Genomic DNA, 20,049 nt, shown 5'->3' with positions numbered 1-20,049 from the left:
CGAGGTGGGTTTGAAGAATATTATCTGCATACAGAGGCTGGATCTGCCTATACAGCCCAGCCTCTGTTGCTATCCCAAACCCCCCTAAGGTCCCCCTGCACTCTGCAATCCCTCATAAATCACAGCCACGCTGCTGACAAACAGCTTGTCAGAGCTGGCTGTGTTTATCTCCATAGTGTCTGTCTGCTGCTCTCCCCGCCTCCTGCAGAACTCCAGTCCCCGCCTGCATCCCTTCCCTCCCTGCTGATTGGAGGGAAGGGACGGGGGCAGGGACCGGAGCTATGCAGGAGGCGGGGGAGCAGCTGAGACTGACACTACAGATGTAAACACAGCCTCACAGCAGGGCTGTGATTTATGAGGGATTGCAGAGTGCAGGGGGACCTTAGTGGGGTTTGGGACAGCAACAGAGGCTGGGCTGTATAGGCAGATCCAGCCTTTGTATGCAGATAACATTCTTTAAACACACCTCGGGTTCTCTTTAAGTGTGACAAACATGCAAAAGAATAAGAAATCAGGAAGGGGGCAAATAGTTTTTCACACCACTGTAAATACATAATAATATGGTAGGACATTAGACTATGACTATGGTAGGATTAGAGTGTGAGCTCCTCTGAGGACAGTCAGCGACATGACTATGTACTCTGTAATGTGCTGCAGAAGATGTCAGTGCTATATAAATACATAATAATAATATGGTAGGACATTAGACTATGACTATGGTAGGATTCGAGTGTGAGCTCCTCTGAGGACAGTCAGTGACATGACTATGTACTCTGTAATGTGCTGCAGGAGATGTCAGTGCTATATAAATACATAATAATAATAATATGGTAGGGCATTACACTATGACTATGGTAGGATTAGAGTGTGAGCTCCTCTGAGGACAGTCAGTGACATGACTATGTACTCTGTAATGTGCTGCAGAAGATGTCAGTGCTATATAAATACATAATAATTATATTGTAGGACATTAGACTATGACTATGGTAGGATTAGAGTGTGAGCTCCTCTGAGGACAGTCACATATAATAACATCAAATAACAATAACATTTGTAAAGCGCATTTCTATGATAGGACTCAAAACGTATAGATATATCTCAGATCAATACAGGGTTTCAGGTTGGACTGTGTTATGCTGGGGATACACGGTACGTTTCTGTACCGTGTATCGACCAGCTGATCCGGCCAGGTGATAATATTCAGCTGGCCCGATCAAGCCGCTCGACCCACGCCCGCTCGATTCTTGCCGGCGGACAACGGCAAGGAATAGAGCAGCTGATAAGGACCGCAGGGATCGATCTGCGGGGACGCCGCGGGGGTCGACCCGGCAGCTAATCGGCCGCTCGATCGACCCATGTACAGTGGCTTGCAAAAGTATTCGGCCCCCTTGACATTTTCCACAATTTGTCACATTACTGCCACAAACCTGAATCAATTTTATTGGAATTCCACGTGAAAGACTAATACAAAGTGGTGTACACGTGAGAAGTGGAACGAAAACTATACATGATTCCAAATTTTAAAAAAAAAAAATAACTGCAAAGTGGGGTGTGCGTAATTATCAAGCCTCCTTTGGTCTGAGTGCAGTCAGTTGCCCATAGACATTGCCTGATGAGTGCTAATGACTAAATAGAGTGCACCTGTGTGTAATCTAATGTCAGTACAAATACAGCTGCTCTGTGACGGCCTTAGTGGTTGTCTAAGAGAATATTGGGAGCAACAACACCCGTGAAGTCCAAAGAACACACCAGACAGGTCAGGGATCAAGTTATTGAGAAATTTAAAGCAGGCTTAGGCTACAAAAAGATTTCCAAAGCCTTGAACATCCCACGGAGCACTGTTCAAGTGATCATTCACAAATGGAAGGAGTATGGCACAACTGTAAACCTACCAAGACATGGCCATCCACCTAAACTCACAGGCCGAACAAGGAGAGCGCTGATCAGAAATGCAATCAATAGGCCCATGGTGACTCTGGACGAGCTGCAGAGATCTACAGCTCAGTTGGGGGAATCTGTCCATAGGACAACTATTAGTCGTGCACTGTACAAAGTTGGCCTTTATGGAAGAGTGGCAAGAAGAAAGGCATTGTTAACAGGAAGCATAAGAAGTCCCGTTTGCAGTTTGCCACAAGCTATGTGGGGGACACAGCAAACATGTGGAAGAAGGTGCTCTGGTCAGATGAGACCAAAATGGAAAGTTTTGGCCAAAATGCAAAACTCTATGTGTGGCGGAAAATGAACACTTCACATCTCTCTGAACATACCATCCCCACTGTCAAATATGGTGGTGGCAGCATCATGCTCTGGGGGTGCATCTCTTCAGCAGGATCAGGGAAGCTGGTCAGAGTTGATGGGAAGATGGATGGAGCCAAATACAGGGCAAACTTGGAAGAAAACCTCTTGGAGTCTGCAAAAGACTTGAGACTGGGGCGGAGGTTCACCTTCCAGCAGGACAATGACCCTAAACATAAAGCCAGGGCAACAATGGAATGGTTTAAAACAAAACCTCTCTGTGTTAGAATGGCCCAGTCAAAGTCCAGATCTAAATCCAATCGAGAACCTGTGGCAAGATCTGAAAACTTGTTCACAAACGCTGTCAATCTAATCTGACTGAGCTGGAGCTGTTTTGCAAAGAAGAATGGGCAAGGATTTCAGTCTCTAGATGTGCAAAACTGGTAGAGACATACCCTAAAAGACTGGCAGCTGTAATTGCAGCAAAATGTGATTCTAAAAAGTGCTGACTCAGGGGGCTGAATAATTACGCACACCCCACTTTGCAGTTATTTATTTGTAAAAAATGTTTGGAATCATGTATGATTTTCGTTCCACTCCTCACATGTACACCACTTTGTATTGGTCTTTCACGTGGAACTCCAATAAAATTGATTCAGGTTTGTGGCAGTAATGTGACAAAATGTGAAAAACTTCAAGGGGGCCGAATACTTTTGCAAGCCACCTTATGCCCAGCATTACAGAGGAAAGACTCAAGTGTTCATAAACTAATCTGGTGGCTTTCAGTTTGGACTTAAATGCTTCCAGGGATGGAGCTGTCCTGATTTCGTGTGGCAGGAAGTCCAAAAGTGTAGGAGCAGCATGTCAGAAGGCTCGGTCTCCAAAAGTTTAAATTTAAGATGAACTCTGGGAGTGTCAGTTATTAGATCTTTTTGATGTAAGATTGTGGGGGGGGGGGGGGGGTGATGCAGTTGCAACATGTCCTTCAGGTATCTGTGGCCCAGATCAAGCGAGAATTTGAATGTCAATAAGCCAATCTTAGGCCTCTTTTCCAGGGCTGTGGAGTCGGAGCAATTTTGGGGGCCTGGAGTCGGAGTCAGGAGAAAATGCACCGTCTCCGACTCCTAATGAATTTAAACTAATTAAAATATAAAATATGATAAAATGTTCTATTTCTCAGATAATAGTCATAAATAATCTATACAGTAATAGCTGTCTCATATATACTACATAACATCTATGCTGTAAGTATAAAGCCTGATGTGTAGCCGTGTCACTAATAGAGATGGTCAATGAGAGGGAAATAATTGTGCACTGATTCTGATTTATGCAAATGTATGCACTCCCTTTGCTGATGAAATCAAATAATTTGATATGTTGGTTAAATTTGGTTTGGTGACTACAAATTAAAGGGTACCTGAGAAGGATGAAAAGAAAGGTTTATACATACCTGGGGCTTCCTCCAGCCCCCTTCAGGCTAATCAGTCCCTCGTTGTCCTCCTCCACCACCTGGATCTTCTGCTATGAGTCCCGGTAATTGTCAGACAGATGGGGGTGCTGAGTAAAGCCGACCACCAGGTCTCACTCAGCCTCGTCCGTTGGCGCTCCATCCTTCCGTGGGTCACCACTCCACAACAAGCACATCAATAATGAAGGAGACGCTCCGATGGCGAATAAACTTGTGTTTTTATAGTACAGGTAGCAAACGCGACGTGTTTCGGGGCGAACCCCTTTCTCAAGTGTGCATACAGCCACGTGAGACACAGCATACTTATGCACAGCAATGCACCACACCCTTCATGGAGGACCCGCCCCATTTGGTCAGCTGATCAAAATGACATCAAATGTCCAAATTAACCCTTTCAGGGTAAGTCCATAATCCACATAACCCCTCAGGGTAAGTCCAATCTTGCTGGGCACTACAAAACAAGTGTCTACCCACTGCAAACACCTGAGAAACAGAAGTATACGCAAACATCCAGTAACAATACATGTATAGCAGACATTAAGCCATATTTGCATAGACTCATTGCCCCAGTGATGGGTATGTCCCCCTCTCTCCACCACCCACCAAAGCGATGACAAGTCATCACCACCTGCAAGAAAAAACAATGCAAAACAGGTCATTATTCACAAGAAGCAGAATTTATTATCACCAAGTACAACGGTGGATTGTACCCGGAATTGGTTTTGGCGCATACAGGGTCGTTGGTGAAGAGACAAGAAATAGCATACAGTTAAGCATGGCACATACATAGACGTGGGACAAGCATACATAGGACAACATTACAGCTTGTGCGTACAATTAAGCAGAGTGCAGAATCACATGCAGTCAAGCATGGGTCATACGTATAAAATATAAAAGCAAAAATAAAAAGCAAAACAGAGCATTACAGCATACACGTACAGTTAATGTAAATACAAACATAGCAAAGCATACACTGATAGCAGGAACAGAGTGGGACTGGAGGTGCAGCCTGAGAGCTGATCTGAGTGCTGCCATTTTCGGCACTGGACGCTACACAGCGACACGCTCCCAACAAGACAGGTGCACCGATTCGTCCACGAAAGTAGAGAAACTGAGAAAGCAACTGGGAAAGCTGAGGGGCATCATGATGGAGGCGGACAGCAGAGTTCACTCGGACCAGGCTGCCCGAGGAGTAGCGCTCCTGATTTTGAGTCCGCACGGCTGGGTAATGAGGGTGCAGATACAGTGGGGGCCCTGTGGGGCCAGGGTGCACCCGGGGGCACCTTTGGGTGGTGGATTTGGGGCCTGGGGGCACCCCGGCTGGGCAGCAGTGGTGGACAGGCCAGGGAGGTTTACCGTTGGTGGTGGCAGGACACTGATGCCCAGATGCGGCAGCCAGCTCCACTGTGAGGGGAGCAGCATCATCTCCTCTGTGGCTGAGTGGTAGCCTGCCTACAGCAGGTAGAGTTGCCATTCCGGGGCAGCAGCATTGGACAGTCACATGGCGGCGAAACAGCTGCAGGCCACGTGGACAGGCCAGGCCCAGGACTCCTGGCTGCTCGGCGAGGCAAAAGGAGCATTTCATGGTGAACATCTTGTTCAAGCCTCTAGCTTCTTTCTGTAACAATAACCTGTCTCTATCCCCTCCTCGCCCAGGTGGCAGAACATCATCCAAGACCATCCATTTAAGCTGTAACACTCCGTGTCCCTGGGCAAAAAATGTCTGCCCACCGGAGTGTGGCTGCCCGGATCGCATGGCTTGAATCCACGGATCGAGCCCGTGTTCCTGTACTCTCGGTCTGACGTCTCTGGTGGTTTTACCAATATATAGGAGCCCGCAGGAACACTACATAAACTACAAAAGTGCTGTCACCGGTGTACATAGATTTTATTCCAATTCTCTTTCCCATATGCGGGTGAGACAAGTACGTGGGAGGAGTTGCAAGAGATTCCTTGCTGGAGAGTGGACCCAGAGAGGATCGGGTGTCTGGCCGTATCCCGTTTGTGCAGACTTACTGTAAACAGTCGGGATTGGTCAGGCAGGCGTAAATCGGTATTGGCCAATTTTGCAGCAAGATCCTGTGTATGGTGAAATCGTTAAAGAACCTCCATTGTTTTCATTTAAAAGGGGTGGGTTTTGAAGGCTTGCTTGAATGTGTTGAAGGATGGGGCAAGTCTGATGTGCGGTGGAAGGGGGTTCCAGAGGGTGGGGGCAGCTTTTGAGAAATCCTGCCGGCGGGCATTGGCGTGAGGAAAAGTAGTCCAGCAAACAGTGAAATGTCATAGCGATTTCAGCAGCATGTTATGAAAGGGCAAGGTCATTACCTAACATAACTGAGTGTTGCATTATTCTGATGTCATTGTTGCCATTGGGTTTTTGGTTGTTTGTCGCTTCTTAAATGGTTTCCATGACGTTTTATTAGTAAAGGTTTATTATGGCTTTTCAACTATTGTTCAGTGAATAAAATGTTTAGTGATAACAGGAGCCTCAGGAGGGACTCTTGTGTATAAGTGGTCTGCTGGCTTTATCTATACTCATGATAGCATTTTCTCTCCAGACCTCCACACTAAACAAGCATCTCCAGGATCTGATGGATGGGCTGACTGCCAAGGTGTTCAGGACCTACAATGCCTCCATCACTCTGCAGAACCAGCTGAAAGAGCTGACCAATGGTGAGTGTGCAGGACCAGCTGACCAATGGTGAGTGTGCAGGACCAGCTGACCAATGGTGAGTGTGCAGGACCAGCTGACCAATGGTGAGTGTGCAGGACCAGCTGACCAATGGTGAGTGTGCAGGACCAGCTGACCAATGGTGAGTGTGCAGGACCAGCTGAAAGAGCTGACCAATGGTGAGTGTACAGGACCAGCTGACCAATGGTGAGTGTGCGGGACCAGCTGACCAATGGTGAGTGTGCAGAACCAGCTGACCAATGGTGAGTGTGCAGAACCAGCTGACCAATGGTGAGTGTGCAGAACCAGCTGACCAATGGTGAGTGTGCAGGACCAGCTGACCAATGGTGAGTGTGCAGGACCAGCTGACCAATGGTGAGTGTGCAGGACCAGCTGACCAATGGTGAGTGTGCAGAACCAGCTGACCAATGGTGAGTGTGCAGGACCAGCTGACCAATGGTGAGTGTGCAGAACCAGCTGACCAATGGTGAGTGTGCAGAACCAGCTGACCAATGGTGAGTGTGCAGAGCCAGCTGACCATCAATGAGTGTACAGGACCAGCTGACCAATGGTGAGTGTGCAGGACCAGCTGAAAGAGCTGACCAATGGTGAGTGTGCAGAGCCAGCTGACCATCAATGAGTGTACAGGACCAGCTGACCAATGGTGAGTGTACTGGACCAGCTGACCAATGGTGAGTGTACAGGACCAGCTGACCAATGGTGAGTGTGCAGGACCAGCTGACCAATGGTGAGTGTGGAGGACCAGCTGACCAATGGTGAGTGTGCAGGACCAGCTGACCAATGGTGAGTGTGCAGGACCAGCTGACCAATGGTGAGTGTGCAGGACCAGCTGACCAATGGTGAGTGTGCAGGACCAGCTGACCAATGGTGAGTGTGCAGGACCAGCTGACCAATGGTGAGTGTGCAGGACCAGCTGACCAATGGTGAGTGTGCAGGACCAGCTGAAAGAGCTGACCAATGGTGAGTGTACAGGACCAGCTGACCAATGGTGAGTGTGCGGGACCAGCTGACCAATGGTGAGTGTGCAGAACCAGCTGACCAATGGTGAGTGTGCAGAACCAGCTGACCAATGGTGAGTGTGCAGAACCAGCTGACCAATGGTGAGTGTGCAGGACCAGCTGACCAATGGTGAGTGTGCAGGACCAGCTGACCAATGGTGAGTGTGCAGGACCAGCTGACCAATGGTGAGTGTGCAGAACCAGCTGACCAATGGTGAGTGTGCAGGACCAGCTGACCAATGGTGAGTGTGCAGAACCAGCTGACCAATGGTGAGTGTGCAGAACCAGCTGACCAATGGTGAGTGTGCAGAGCCAGCTGACCATCAATGAGTGTACAGGACCAGCTGACCAATGGTGAGTGTGCAGGACCAGCTGAAAGAGCTGACCAATGGTGAGTGTGCAGAGCCAGCTGACCATCAATGAGTGTACAGGACCAGCTGACCAATGGTGAGTGTACTGGACCAGCTGACCAATGGTGAGTGTACAGGACCAGCTGACCAATGGTGAGTGTGCAGGACCAGCTGACCAATGGTGAGTGTGGAGGACCAGCTGACCAATGGTGAGTGTGCAGGACCAGCTGACCAATGGTGAGTGTGGAGGACCAGCTGACCAATGGTGAGTGTGCAGGACCAGCTGACCAATGGTGAGTGTGCAGGACCAGCTGACCAATGGTGAGTGTGCAGGACCAGCTGACCAATGGTGAGTGTGCAGGACCAGCTGACCAATGGTGAGTGTGCAGGACCAGCTGACCAATGGTGAGTGTGCAGGACCAGCTGACCAATGGTGAGTGTGCAGGACCAGCTGACCAATGGTGAGTGTGCAGGACCAGCTGACCAATGGTGAGTGTGCAGGACCAGCTGACCAATGGTGAGTGTGTGCAGGACCAGCTGACCAATGGTGAGTGTGTGCAGGACCAGCTGACCAATGGTGAGTGTGCAGGACCAGCTGACCAATGGTGAGTGTGTGCAGGACCAGCTGAAAGAGCTGACCAATGGTGAGCGTACAGGACCAGCTGACCAATGGTGAGTGTGCAGGACCACCTGACCAATGGTGAGTGTGGAGGACCAGCTGACCAATGGTGAGTGTGGAGGACCAGCTGACCAATGGTGAGTGTGCAGGACCAGCTGACCAATGGTGAGTGTGCAGGACCAGCAGACCAATGGTGAGTGTGCAGGACCAGCTGACCATCGGTGAGTGTGCAGGACCAGCTGACCAATGGTGAGTGTGCAGGACCAGCTGACCAATGGTGAGTGTGCAGGACCAGCTGACCAATGGTGAGTGTGCAGGACCAGCTGACCAATGGTGAGTGTGCAGGACCAGCTGACCAATGGTGAGTGTGTGCAGGACCTGCTGACCAATGGTGAGTGTGCAGGACCAGCTGACCAATAGTGAGTGTGCAGGACCAGCTGACCAATGGTGAGTGTGCAGGACCAGCTGACCAATGGTGAGTGTGCAGAACCAGCTGAAAGAGCTGACCAATGGTGAGTGTACAGGACCAGCTGACCAATGGTGAGTGTGCAGGACCAGCTGACCAATGGTGAGTGTGGAGGACCAGCTGACCAATGGTGAGTGTGGAGGACCAGCTGACCAATGGTGAGTGTGCAGGACCAGCTGACCAATGGTGAGTGTGCAGGACCAGCAGACCAATGGTGAGTGTGCAGGACCAGCTGACCATCGGTGAGTGTGCAGGACCAGCTGACCAATGGTGAGTGTGCAGGACCAGCTGACCAATGGTGAGTGTGCAGAACCGCCTGACCAATGGTGAGTGTGCAGGACCAGCTGACCAATGGTGAGTGTGGAGGACCAGCTGACCAATGGTGAGTGTGCAGGACCAGCTGACCAATGGTGAGTGTGCAGGACCAGCTGACCAATGGTGAGTGTGCAGGACCAGCTGACCAATGGTGAGTGTGCAGAACCAGCTGAAAGAGCTGACCAATGGTGAGTGTGCAGGACCAGCTGACCAATGGTGAGTGTGCAGGACCAGCTGACCAATGGTGAGTGTGCAGGACCAGCTGACCAATGGTGAGTGTGCAGGACCAGCTGACCAATGGTGAGTGTGGAGGACCAGCTGACCAATGGTGAGTGTGGAGGACCAGCTGACCAATGGTGAGTGTGCAGGACCAGCTGACCAATGGTGAGTGTGCAGGACCAGCTGACCAATGGTGAGTGTGCAGGACCAGCTGACCAATGGTGAGTGTGCAGAACCAGCTGAAAGAGCTGACCAATGGTGAGTGTACAGGACCAGCTTACCAATGGTGAGTGTGCAGGACCAGCTGACCAATGGTGAGTGTGCAGGACCAGCTGACCAATGGTGAGTGTGCAGGACCAGCTGACCAATGGTGAGTGTGCAGGACCAGCTGACCAATGGTGTGTGGAGGACCAGCTGACCAATGGTGAGTGTGGAGGACCAGCTGACCAATGGTGAGTGTGCAGGACCAGCTGACCAATGGTGAGTGTGCAGGACCAGCTGACCAATGGTGAGTGTGCAGAACCAGCTGACCAATGGTGAGTGTGCAGGATCAGCTGACCAATGGTGAGTGTGGAGGACCAGCTGACCAATGGTGAGTGTGCAGGACCAGCTGACCAATGGTGAGTGTGGAGGACCAGCTGACCATCGTGGAGTGTGCAGAACCAGCTGACCAATGGTGAGTGTGCAGAACCAGCTGACCAATGGTGAGTGTGCAGAACCAGCTGACCAATGGTGAGTGTGCAGGACTAGCCGAGGGAGCTGACCAATGGTGAGTGTGCCGAACCAGCTGACCAATGGTGAGTGTGCAGAACCAGCTGACTATCCGTGAGGCTGCTTCCTCTGCTGAGAATCTAGAGTATGTACAGCCACTACAATGCATCACCAAAAGATCCAGAATGCAATAAAAAGTTGGCGGGGCGCATTGTTACGCTCCTTATTCATCACGTGCCACTCCACCCCCCTCTCCCGCCCCACTAGAGTAACTACATGTCACTCCACCTGGAACTATTTCCTCAGAGAATGCTTGTGACAGTGATTGTGCGTCTGTGAACTCATCCATTGTCTAAACACTCATATCTGAGGTGGCTTTGCGAGATTTTATAGAAACACTCCGAAGGTCACAGGAGCAGTATTTCCCTGGACAGGATGTAGCATGCTACTGGGAACCCCGAATAATGATGCCTAGGGAGGCGTACGTATAACCGAGTGATGCATGCTCCTAGGGCTTCTTCCATCTGACTTGCCACATTATGTGTATTTTATGAGAAACATGGCCACATTGTGTGTATTTTGTGCGGGATATACTGCCACGTTATGTGTATTTTGTGCGGGATATACTGCCACATTGTGTGTATTTTGTGCAGGATATACTGCCTCATTATGTGTATTTTGTGCGGGATATACTGCCACATTATGTGTATTTTGTGCGGGATATACTGCCACATTGTGTGTATTTTGTGTGGGATATACTGCCACATTATGTGTATTTTGTGTGGGATATACTGCCACATTGTGTGTATTTTGTGCGGGATATACTGCCTCATTATGTGTATTTTGTGCGGGATATACTGCCTCATTATGTGTATTTTGTGCGGGATATACTGCCACATTATGTGTATTTTGTGCGGGATATACTGCCACATTGTGTGTATTTTGTGTGGGATATACTGCCACATTATGTGTATTTTGTTCGGGATATACTGCCACATTATGTGTATTTTGTTCGGAATATACTGCCACATTATGTGTATTTTGTGCGGGATATACTGCCACATTATGTGTATTTTGTTCGGGATATACTGCCACATTATGTGTGTTTTGTGCGGGATATACTGCCACATTATGTGTATTTTGTTCGGGATATACTGCCACATTATGTGTATTTTGTGTGGGATATACTGCCACATTGTGTGTATTTTGTGCGGGATATACTGCCACATTATGTGTATTTTGTGCGGGATATACTGCCACATTATGTGTATTTTGTGCGGGATATACTGCCACATTGTGTGTATTTTGTGTGGGATATACTGCCACATTATGTGTATTTTGTGTGGGATATACTGCCACATTGTGTGTATTTTGTGTGGCATATACTGCCTCATTATGTGTATTTTGTTCGGGATATACTGCCACATTATGTGTATTTTGTGTGGGATATACTGCCACATTGTGTGTATTTTGTGCGGGATATACTGCCTCATTATGTGTATTTTGTGCGGGATATACTGCCACATTATGTGTATTTTGTGCGGGATATACTGCCACATTGTGTGTATTTTGTGTGGGATATACTGCCACATTATGTGTATTTTGTTCGGGATATACTGCCACATTATGTGTATTTTGTTCGGAATATACTGCCACATTATGTGTATTTTGTGCGGGATATACTGCCACATTATGTGTATTTTGTTCGGGATATACTGCCACATTATGTGTATTTTGTGTGGGATATACTGCCACATTGTGTGTATTTTGTGCTGGATATACTGCCACATTATGTGTATTTTGTTCGGGATATACTGCCACATTATGTGTATTTTGTTCGGGATATACTGCCACATTATGTGTATTTTGTGTGGGATATACTGCCACATTGTGTGTATTTTGTGCGGGATATACTGCCACATTATGTGTATTTTGTTCGGGATATACTGCCACATTATGTGTATTTTGTGTGGGATATACTGCCACATTATGTGTATTTTGTGTGGGATATACTGCCACATTATGTGTATTTTGTGTGGGATATACTGCCACATTGTGTGTATTTTGTGCGGGATATACTGCCACATTATGTGTATTTTGTGCGGGATATACTGCCACATTATGTGTATTTTGTGTGGGATATACTGCCACATTGTGTGTATTTTGTGCAGGATATACTGCCACATTATGTGTATTTTGTGCGGGATATACTGCCACATTATGTGTATTTTGTGCAGGATATACTACCACATTGTGTGTATTTTGTGCGGGATATACTGCCACATTGTGTGTATTTTGTTCGGGATATTCTGCCACATTATGTGTATTTTGTGTGGGATATACTGCCACATTGTGTGTATTTTGTGCGGGATATACTGCCACATTATGTGTATTTTGTGTGGGATATACTGCCACATTATGTGTATTTTGTTCGGGATATACTGCCACATTGTGTATTTTGTTCGGGATATACTGCCACATTGTGTGTATTTTGTGCGGGATATACTGCCACATTGTGTGTATTTTGTTCGGGATATACTGCCACATTGTGTGTATTTTGTGCGGGATATACTGCCACATTGTGTGTATTTTGTTCGGGATATACTGCCACATTGTGTGTATTTTGTGCACGATATACTGCCACATTGTGTGTATTTTGTTTGGGATATACTGCCACATTGTGTGTATTTTGTGTGGGATATACTGCCACATTGTGTGTATTTTGTGTGGGATATACTGCCACATTATGTGTATTTTGTGCGGGATATACTGCCACATTGTGTGTATTTTGTTCGGGATATACTGCCACATTGTGTGTATTTTGTGCACGATATACTGCCACATTGTGTGTATTTTGTTCGGGATATACTGCCACATTGTGTGTATTTTGTGTGGGATATACTGCCACATTGTGTGTGTTTTGTGTGGGATATACTGCCACATTGTGTGTATTTTGTGTGGGATATACTGCCACATTATGTGTATTTTGTGCGGGATATACTGCCACATTATATGTATTTTGTGCGGGATTTACTGCCACATTGTGTGTATTTTGTGCGGGATATACTGCCACATTGTGTGTATTTTGTGCCGGATATACTGCCACGTTCTGTGTATTTTGTGCGGGATATACTGCCACATTATGTGCATTTTGTGTGGGATATACTGCCACATTGTGTGTATTTTGTGCGGGATATACTGCCACATTGTGTGTATTTTGTGCGGGATATACTGCCACATTGTGTGTATTTTGTTCGGGATATACTGCCACATTGTGTGTATTTTGTGCACGATATACTGCCACATTGTGTGTATTTTGTTCGGGATATACTGCCACATTGTGTGTATTTTGTGTGGGATATACTGCCACATTGTGTGTGTTTTGTGTGGGATATACTGCCACATTGTGTGTATTTTGTGTGGGATATACTGCCACATTATGTGTATTTTGTGCGGGATATACTGCCACATTATATGTATTTTGTGCGGGATTTACTGCCACATTGTGTGTATTTTGTGCGGGATATACTGCCACATTGTGTGTATTTTGTGCCGGATATACTGCCACGTTCTGTGTATTTTGTGCGGGATATACTGCCACATTATGTGCATTTTGTGTGGGATATACTGCCACATTGTGTGTATTTTGTGCGGGATATACTGCCACATTGTGTGTATTTTGTGCGGGATATACTGCCACATTGTGTGTATTTTGTGCGGGATATACTGCCACGTTCTGTGTATTTTGGTAAGACGCTCATGCATTATGTATATTTTATGGGAAACATGGCCACATTATGTGTATTTTGTGTGAGAAATACTGCCACGTTATGTGTATTTTGGTAAGACGTTCATGCATTATGTATATTTTATGGGAAACATTATGTGTATTTTAGGGGGGAAACACTGCCACGCTGTGTATTGGGGGGTGTGCGCTAAACACTGCCACGTTATGTGCATTTTGGGGGGAAACGCTGCCGCAGTAAGTGTATTTTTTGCAGAACCGCTGCTGCATTATGTGTATTTTGTGGGAAACGCTGCTGTATTTTGTGGGAAAGGCTGCGTACTATGTGTATTTTGTGGGAAACGCTGCTGTATTTTGTGGGAAAGGCTGCGTACTATGTGTATTTTGTCGGAAACGTTGCCGCATTATGTTTACCTGACTTTGTTTTGGGAGAAAACTCAGGCCCACTGTCTTCGTTCCATTGGTACATTACAGTTAGCTTAACCCACATCCTGTCATGACCACACCCGTTTTCTTGCTCTGCACTCGCTTCTATTCTGGTCCGGCCCCTCGATCAAACTTGAAAATCCCACATGGCCCTTGAGTCATAAAGTTTTCCCACCCCTTTCAGACCAAACCCTGCCTCCCTTTTTCCCCAAAAAGGTGCCCCGAGCAGTTTATAGAACAATGTAAACTTATATAAAATAATTGGCTGTGTTTGATTAACCACTTCACCTCAGAGCGGTTTTTACCCTAACGGACAAGAGCGATTTTCCCCTTTCAGTGCTCATCCCTTTCATTTGCCAATAGCTTAATCACTACTAATCACAATGATATGATCTATACCTTGGTTTTTTTCATCATTTATTAGGCTTTTTGGGGTTGATATTTGTTTTCAGTAATTACTTTATTTTCTATGCATTTTTAGGGAGAAACAAGGAAAAAATTAAAAAATACACTATTTCTCCAATTTCATCCCCTATAGCTTTAATACAAACACTGCTACTGTGCATAAAACCCACACATTTTATCTGCCTAGGTGTCCTGGTTATCACAAGATATTAATTATGTCCCTAGTACAAAGTAGGGTGACAATATAGTATTTGGAAATAAAGGTTTTTTTTTCCTATGGTGTTTTTTTTTCCCCACTAATCTCACGTTCACGTACGGGCGTGCGGGAATGCACGTGCACGCACGGGAGCGCACATACGTGCACACGCAGGGCGGCAGCAGCGCTGTCTGACTTATAAGAACGTCCTGGAGCCATTAGATGGCTATAGCAGGACCTTTTTTTATAAGTCAGCTTGTCATTAAGTGGTTAATATGCTGTGCAGTCTTCTCTTCAGATATCAGCATGATTGAAGTGTGCGAATCTCCTGAATTATACTCACGTCCTTCTCTTTATATCTGTGAACAGCGGCAGATAACGAAGCTGCAAAAATTCTGTCCTATAACCGAGCCAACCGAGCCGTCGCTCTTCTCTGCAATCACCAGAGGGCGCCACCAAAGACATTTGAGAAATCCATGCAGAATCTTCAGGCCAAGGTATTGATATCCGCTACTCTTTGTTGTGTGAAGGGATTAATTGGGGTTTATTTCATCTTGACATAAACCATTCACTTCCTTTTAGTAGAATGATCTGCACTACAGTGTGCACTGATTACATATCATAGGTATGCTTCTATTTTCATGTTAGGACCCAGTGCAGAATAATTGTAGGTCAATGTGGTCTGGAAATGACGGTTACATCAGCTGCTGCCTCCTGTGAATGTAACTAACAGATGAAATAGGAGAGCCATTGCTTGAAGCAATGTACGACCCTCCAAAGGAGGGAGCCCACCCACAATACAATACGTGGCAATCACTTGCGGCTGTCCCTCAGTACAAAAATGTGTTGTAATGGTTTCCATGGCAATAATCACATTGCTAAAAAACAAGTGTCAGCGCCAAGGCAGAAGGCGACCGCAGCCGAGAAGGACAATGTCCAAAAGTCCACACAAGCAATGAATATATAAAGTCAGCGCAGGTCTATAGTAATACAGCTTTCATCATTTTTTGGTATACAGGTTCTTCGAACAAAAGGGTAAAGAAGCAAGGCTTACCAGATTCCAACAACCCACATTATAAGGTTGTAAACGAGTTTGATAGGTGGTCAGCAGAACTTTCAAATGGTGTCGTTTCACCAGCGATGTTGCACACTACAGATTCCTCCGGAATATAGTAGATATCCTGAGATCGCAGAGACTCACCAAAGGGGAGTCCAGTAGGATAGTGACATGAAAGAGATGTACGGCACATCTAAGTGTAAACCGTCTTTATTACATAACAAGTAAAACAATTAAAAACAAGGATAAAGGAAAACTCACATACGGGGCCCGTGCACTGGGAACCCTGAAAAAGTAGCGCGCATAAAATGGTCAATAGAAGACCTCAAATAAAATGGTGCCGCCTGTCGCCTTCCCGACCGGTTTCGCAATCTTGCGTCATCAGGGGAGATGACGCAAGATTGCGAAACCGGTCGGGAAGGCGACAGGCGGCACCATTTTATTTGAGGTCTTCTATTGACCATTTTATGCGCACTACTTTTTCGGGGTTCCCAGTGCACGGGCCCCGTATGTGAGTTTTCCTTTATCCTTGTTTTTAATTGTTTTACTTGTTATGTAATAAAGACGGTTTACACTTAGATGTGCCGTACATCTCTTTCATGTCACTATCCTACTGGACTCCCCTTTGGTGAGTCTCTGCGATCTCAGGATATCTACTATATTCCGGAGGAATCTGTAGTGTGCAACATCGCTGGTGAAACGACACCATTTGAAAGTTCTGCGGACCACCTATCAAACTCGTTTACAACCTTATAATGTGGGTTGTTGGAATCTGGTAAGCCTTGCTTCTTTACCCTTTTGTTCGAAGATCCTGTATACCAAAAAATGATGAAAGCTGTATTACTATAGACCTGCGCTGACTTTATATAATAATCACATTGCTGCATGAGTTAAAATCATAAAAGCAATTCTAACATTTTTGGCTCTGTACACAACCACAATGGATGTGAAATGAAATTAACAGGCTGTTGCTTTATCTGCAGACTGTCAGCTTAATTTGAGGGTATTTACATCCAAACCAGGCCACACACGGGGGGTGGGGGGGAGCAGGAAATTGCCACCCTCGGAGGGAAAGAAAGGGGGGGATTTCTACAAATTGTGGGGGGGGAGGGGGGGGGCAGGAAATCGCCACCCTCGGAGAAAGAAAGGGGGGATTGCCACACACGGAGGAGGGGGGATTGCCACCCACAGAGGGGGAAAGATAAGGGGGATTGCCACACACAGCCGGGGAGGGGGGGGGAGTCAATACCTGGCTAATCTACTACTGGAGACATATATACCTACCTAATCTATACTGGAGGGCTAAGCATGTGCATCACGCAGATGGGGGAGACGTGGGGGGGGAGGGGGGGGGGGGAGACGATCGGAGTTGATGGCGCTGCGTGACATCATCAACATCTGGCGGCAAACAAATTTTTTTTGGGGGGGGAGGTTATGGAATTGAACACAATAACCTGCGGGGGATTCTGAAGCTGGATGGGCACCACACGGTGGGCGACATAGGACAGGTAATATATAAATGCACACACAAGGGGGTACAGGGGTACATTTATACACTGGGGGGCAGCGGTGAGTCAGCAGACGAGAGATTTCGAGCTCAAATCGATCAGGAATCGGCCTGCAGTGTGTGGGCAGCAGATCTTCTCCTAAAAAGGACTTTTTTTTTTTTTTAGATATCCCACAATTTGATTTTATATGTAAATCTAGTTTTTAGGTTTTTACTGTTTCATTGTCTCTGCTCAATGACACCTTCAATGAAATATGCCAGAGCTCATATCTTTGACTTATTGACCCATTTTATCTCTCTCCTGTTTTCAGAAGCCATTTGATGACAGGAAAGTGTTTTATGGCTGTAATTACTTATCGGTAAGGGTTATGCTATAGTCTGACCCAGTCCCGTCCCAGACAGAAACTGTCACTTGCATACCTGATTTTAACAAATAACAAATAACTAGGAACAAAGCCTAGGAATTAGTGTGCTAGGCACTGTACATACACTTGTCTATCTCATCATGTCACCTCGGTTGTCCTTTAACCAGCTGAGCGGTTTGGACGAGCTCAGCTCGTCCAACACCGCCAGCGGCTGCCGCTCAGGCCCTGCTGGGCCGATTTTAATGAAATAAAAAGCAGCACACGCAGCCGGCACTTTGCCAGCCGCGTGTGCTGCCTGATCGCCGCCGCTCTGCGGCGATCCGCCGCGAGCAGCGGCGAAAGAGGGTCCCCCCAGCCGCCTGAGCCCAGCGTAGCCGGAACAAAAAGTTCCGGCCAGCGCTAAGGGCTGGATCGGAGGCGGCTGACGTCAGGACGTCGGCTGACGTCGATGACGTCACTCCGCTCGTCGCTATGGCGACGATATAAGCAAAACAAGGAAGGCCGCTCATTGCGGCCTTCCTTGTTTATTCTGGGCGCCGGAGGCGATCGGAAGATCGCCTCCGGAGCGCCCTCTAGTGGGCTTTCATGCAGCCAACTTTCAGTTGGCTGCATGAAATAGTTTTTTTTTTATTTAAAAAAAACCCTCCCGCAGCCACCCTGGCGATTTAATCAGAACGCCAGGGTGGTTAATCCAACAATACAGGAATCTTTCCCCAGCAAGGTTACTGGCCAGCAGTTTAAAGGTGCATACACACGCACTACTGCCGCCGATGGGTCCGTCAGACCCTCCTGCTGGGCGGGCGTTACAGCGACAGTAGCATGTGTGACACGATGTATGTCTTATCTGCTATCTGTCTTGACAAAGGGGACCCTCGCGTGGCCCCGAAACATGCGTCGACCTAAGCAGGTCAGACTGTGTATCTATATACATGTATGTGATGGGAGAATAAATACTTCACGTTTATTGCTTCTACGGTTTGTGTGCGGGCTCCTTCATGAAAATAATTGTACGCACCTTAAGACTGATAAATATTATAACTGTAAGTACTTTTGTGGTATATCTTCTCTAATGTGCATGTGGCCTACAGAATGTTGGAAAAACTGAACGAGAATTTAAAGGAATACTGTAGGGGGGTCGGGGGGGAAATGAGTTGAACTTACCCGGGGCTTCTAATGGTCCCCCGCAGACATCCTGTGCCCGCGCAGCCACTCACCAATGCTCCGCCCCCGCAGACATCCTGTGCCCGCGCAGCCACTCACCAATGCTCCGCCCCCGCAGACATCCTGTGCCCGCACAGCCACTCACCGATGCTCCGCCCCGCCTCTGGTTCACTTCTGGAATTTCAGACTTTAAAGAAAACCTGAACTGAACATTAAAAGTCAAAATAAGCATACACAAGTCATACTTACCTCCTGTGTAGTCTACTCCTCAGTGTCTTTCTCCTGTCCTGCGTCCTGTTTGTCCACTGTGATCAATGGAATTCTCCATCCTCCATTTTGAAAATGGCCATTACCCATAACAGCTTTCTGGTCAGCACACTGTTAAACTGTAACATCACCCACTTGAGCCATAGGGAAACATGGACACATCAGTTCTCCTCTCAGCTGTAACTGACAGCAACTGATATATAACTGACAGCAACTGATATATTTCAGTTCTGACAAAATGTTGTCAGAACTGGAAGGGATTATTGTCAGAAGAAAATGGTGAGCTTCTGAGAGGAACTGATGGCAAGGTAACTATGTAATGTTCATTTGAAGTTACCTCATGTGTTTATTTTAAATAATTTTACTCAGTACAGGTTCTCTTTAAAGTCTGAAAACCACTGCGCCTGCGTTGCCGTGTCCTCGCTCCCGCTGATGTCACCAGGAGTGTACTGCGCAGGCCCAGTATGGTCTGTGTATGCGCAGTACGCTCCTGGTGACATCAGTGGGATTAAGGACACGGCAACGCAGGCGCAGTGGTTTTTTGACTTCAAAGTCTGAAATTCCAGAAGTGAACCGGAGGCGGGGGGCGGAGCATCGGTGAGTGGCTGCGCGGTCACAGGATGTATGCGGGGGGCGGAGCATCGGTGAGTGGCTGCACGGGTACAGGATGTGTAAGTTCAACTCATTTTCCCCCAATCCCCCCCCCTACAGTATTCCTTTAAACATAGACTATATAAACATAATATATGTAAAGGGGAGGTGGATCATATTCGATCCCCAATCATTTCACGGATTGCCACAAGGACCCCTCCCAACTAAAATTCTGTTATCGATCAATTTAAGAACG

General features: G+C 47.1%; 1 protein-coding gene across 9 annotated transcripts in view; it reads left to right on the top strand.

Annotated features, from left to right (window-relative positions):
* Positions 1 to 20,049, top strand: part of LOC137519277 (DNA topoisomerase I, mitochondrial-like) — a 194,147-nt gene that overhangs the window by 156,268 nt on the left and 17,830 nt on the right. For 8 of the 9 annotated variants that reach the window (XM_068238193.1, XM_068238191.1, XM_068238188.1 and 5 more), the window contains 2 exons: positions 6,262 to 6,376; positions 15,215 to 15,342. In XM_068238193.1, coding sequence (XP_068094294.1) covers positions 6,262 to 6,376; positions 15,215 to 15,342 — 243 coding nt within the window. Of the gene's footprint in view, positions 1 to 6,261; positions 6,377 to 15,214; positions 15,343 to 20,049 lie in introns of those variants that run through there. The other variant, XM_068238194.1, reaches the window with a different exon arrangement.

Source organism: Hyperolius riggenbachi, chromosome 5 (assembly GCF_040937935.1).
Source record: "Hyperolius riggenbachi isolate aHypRig1 chromosome 5, aHypRig1.pri, whole genome shotgun sequence".
NCBI lineage: Eukaryota > Metazoa > Chordata > Amphibia > Anura > Hyperoliidae > Hyperolius > Hyperolius riggenbachi.
The sequence above is the reverse complement of the archived record's forward strand: the minus strand, read 5'-3'. Positions and strand labels throughout refer to the sequence as shown.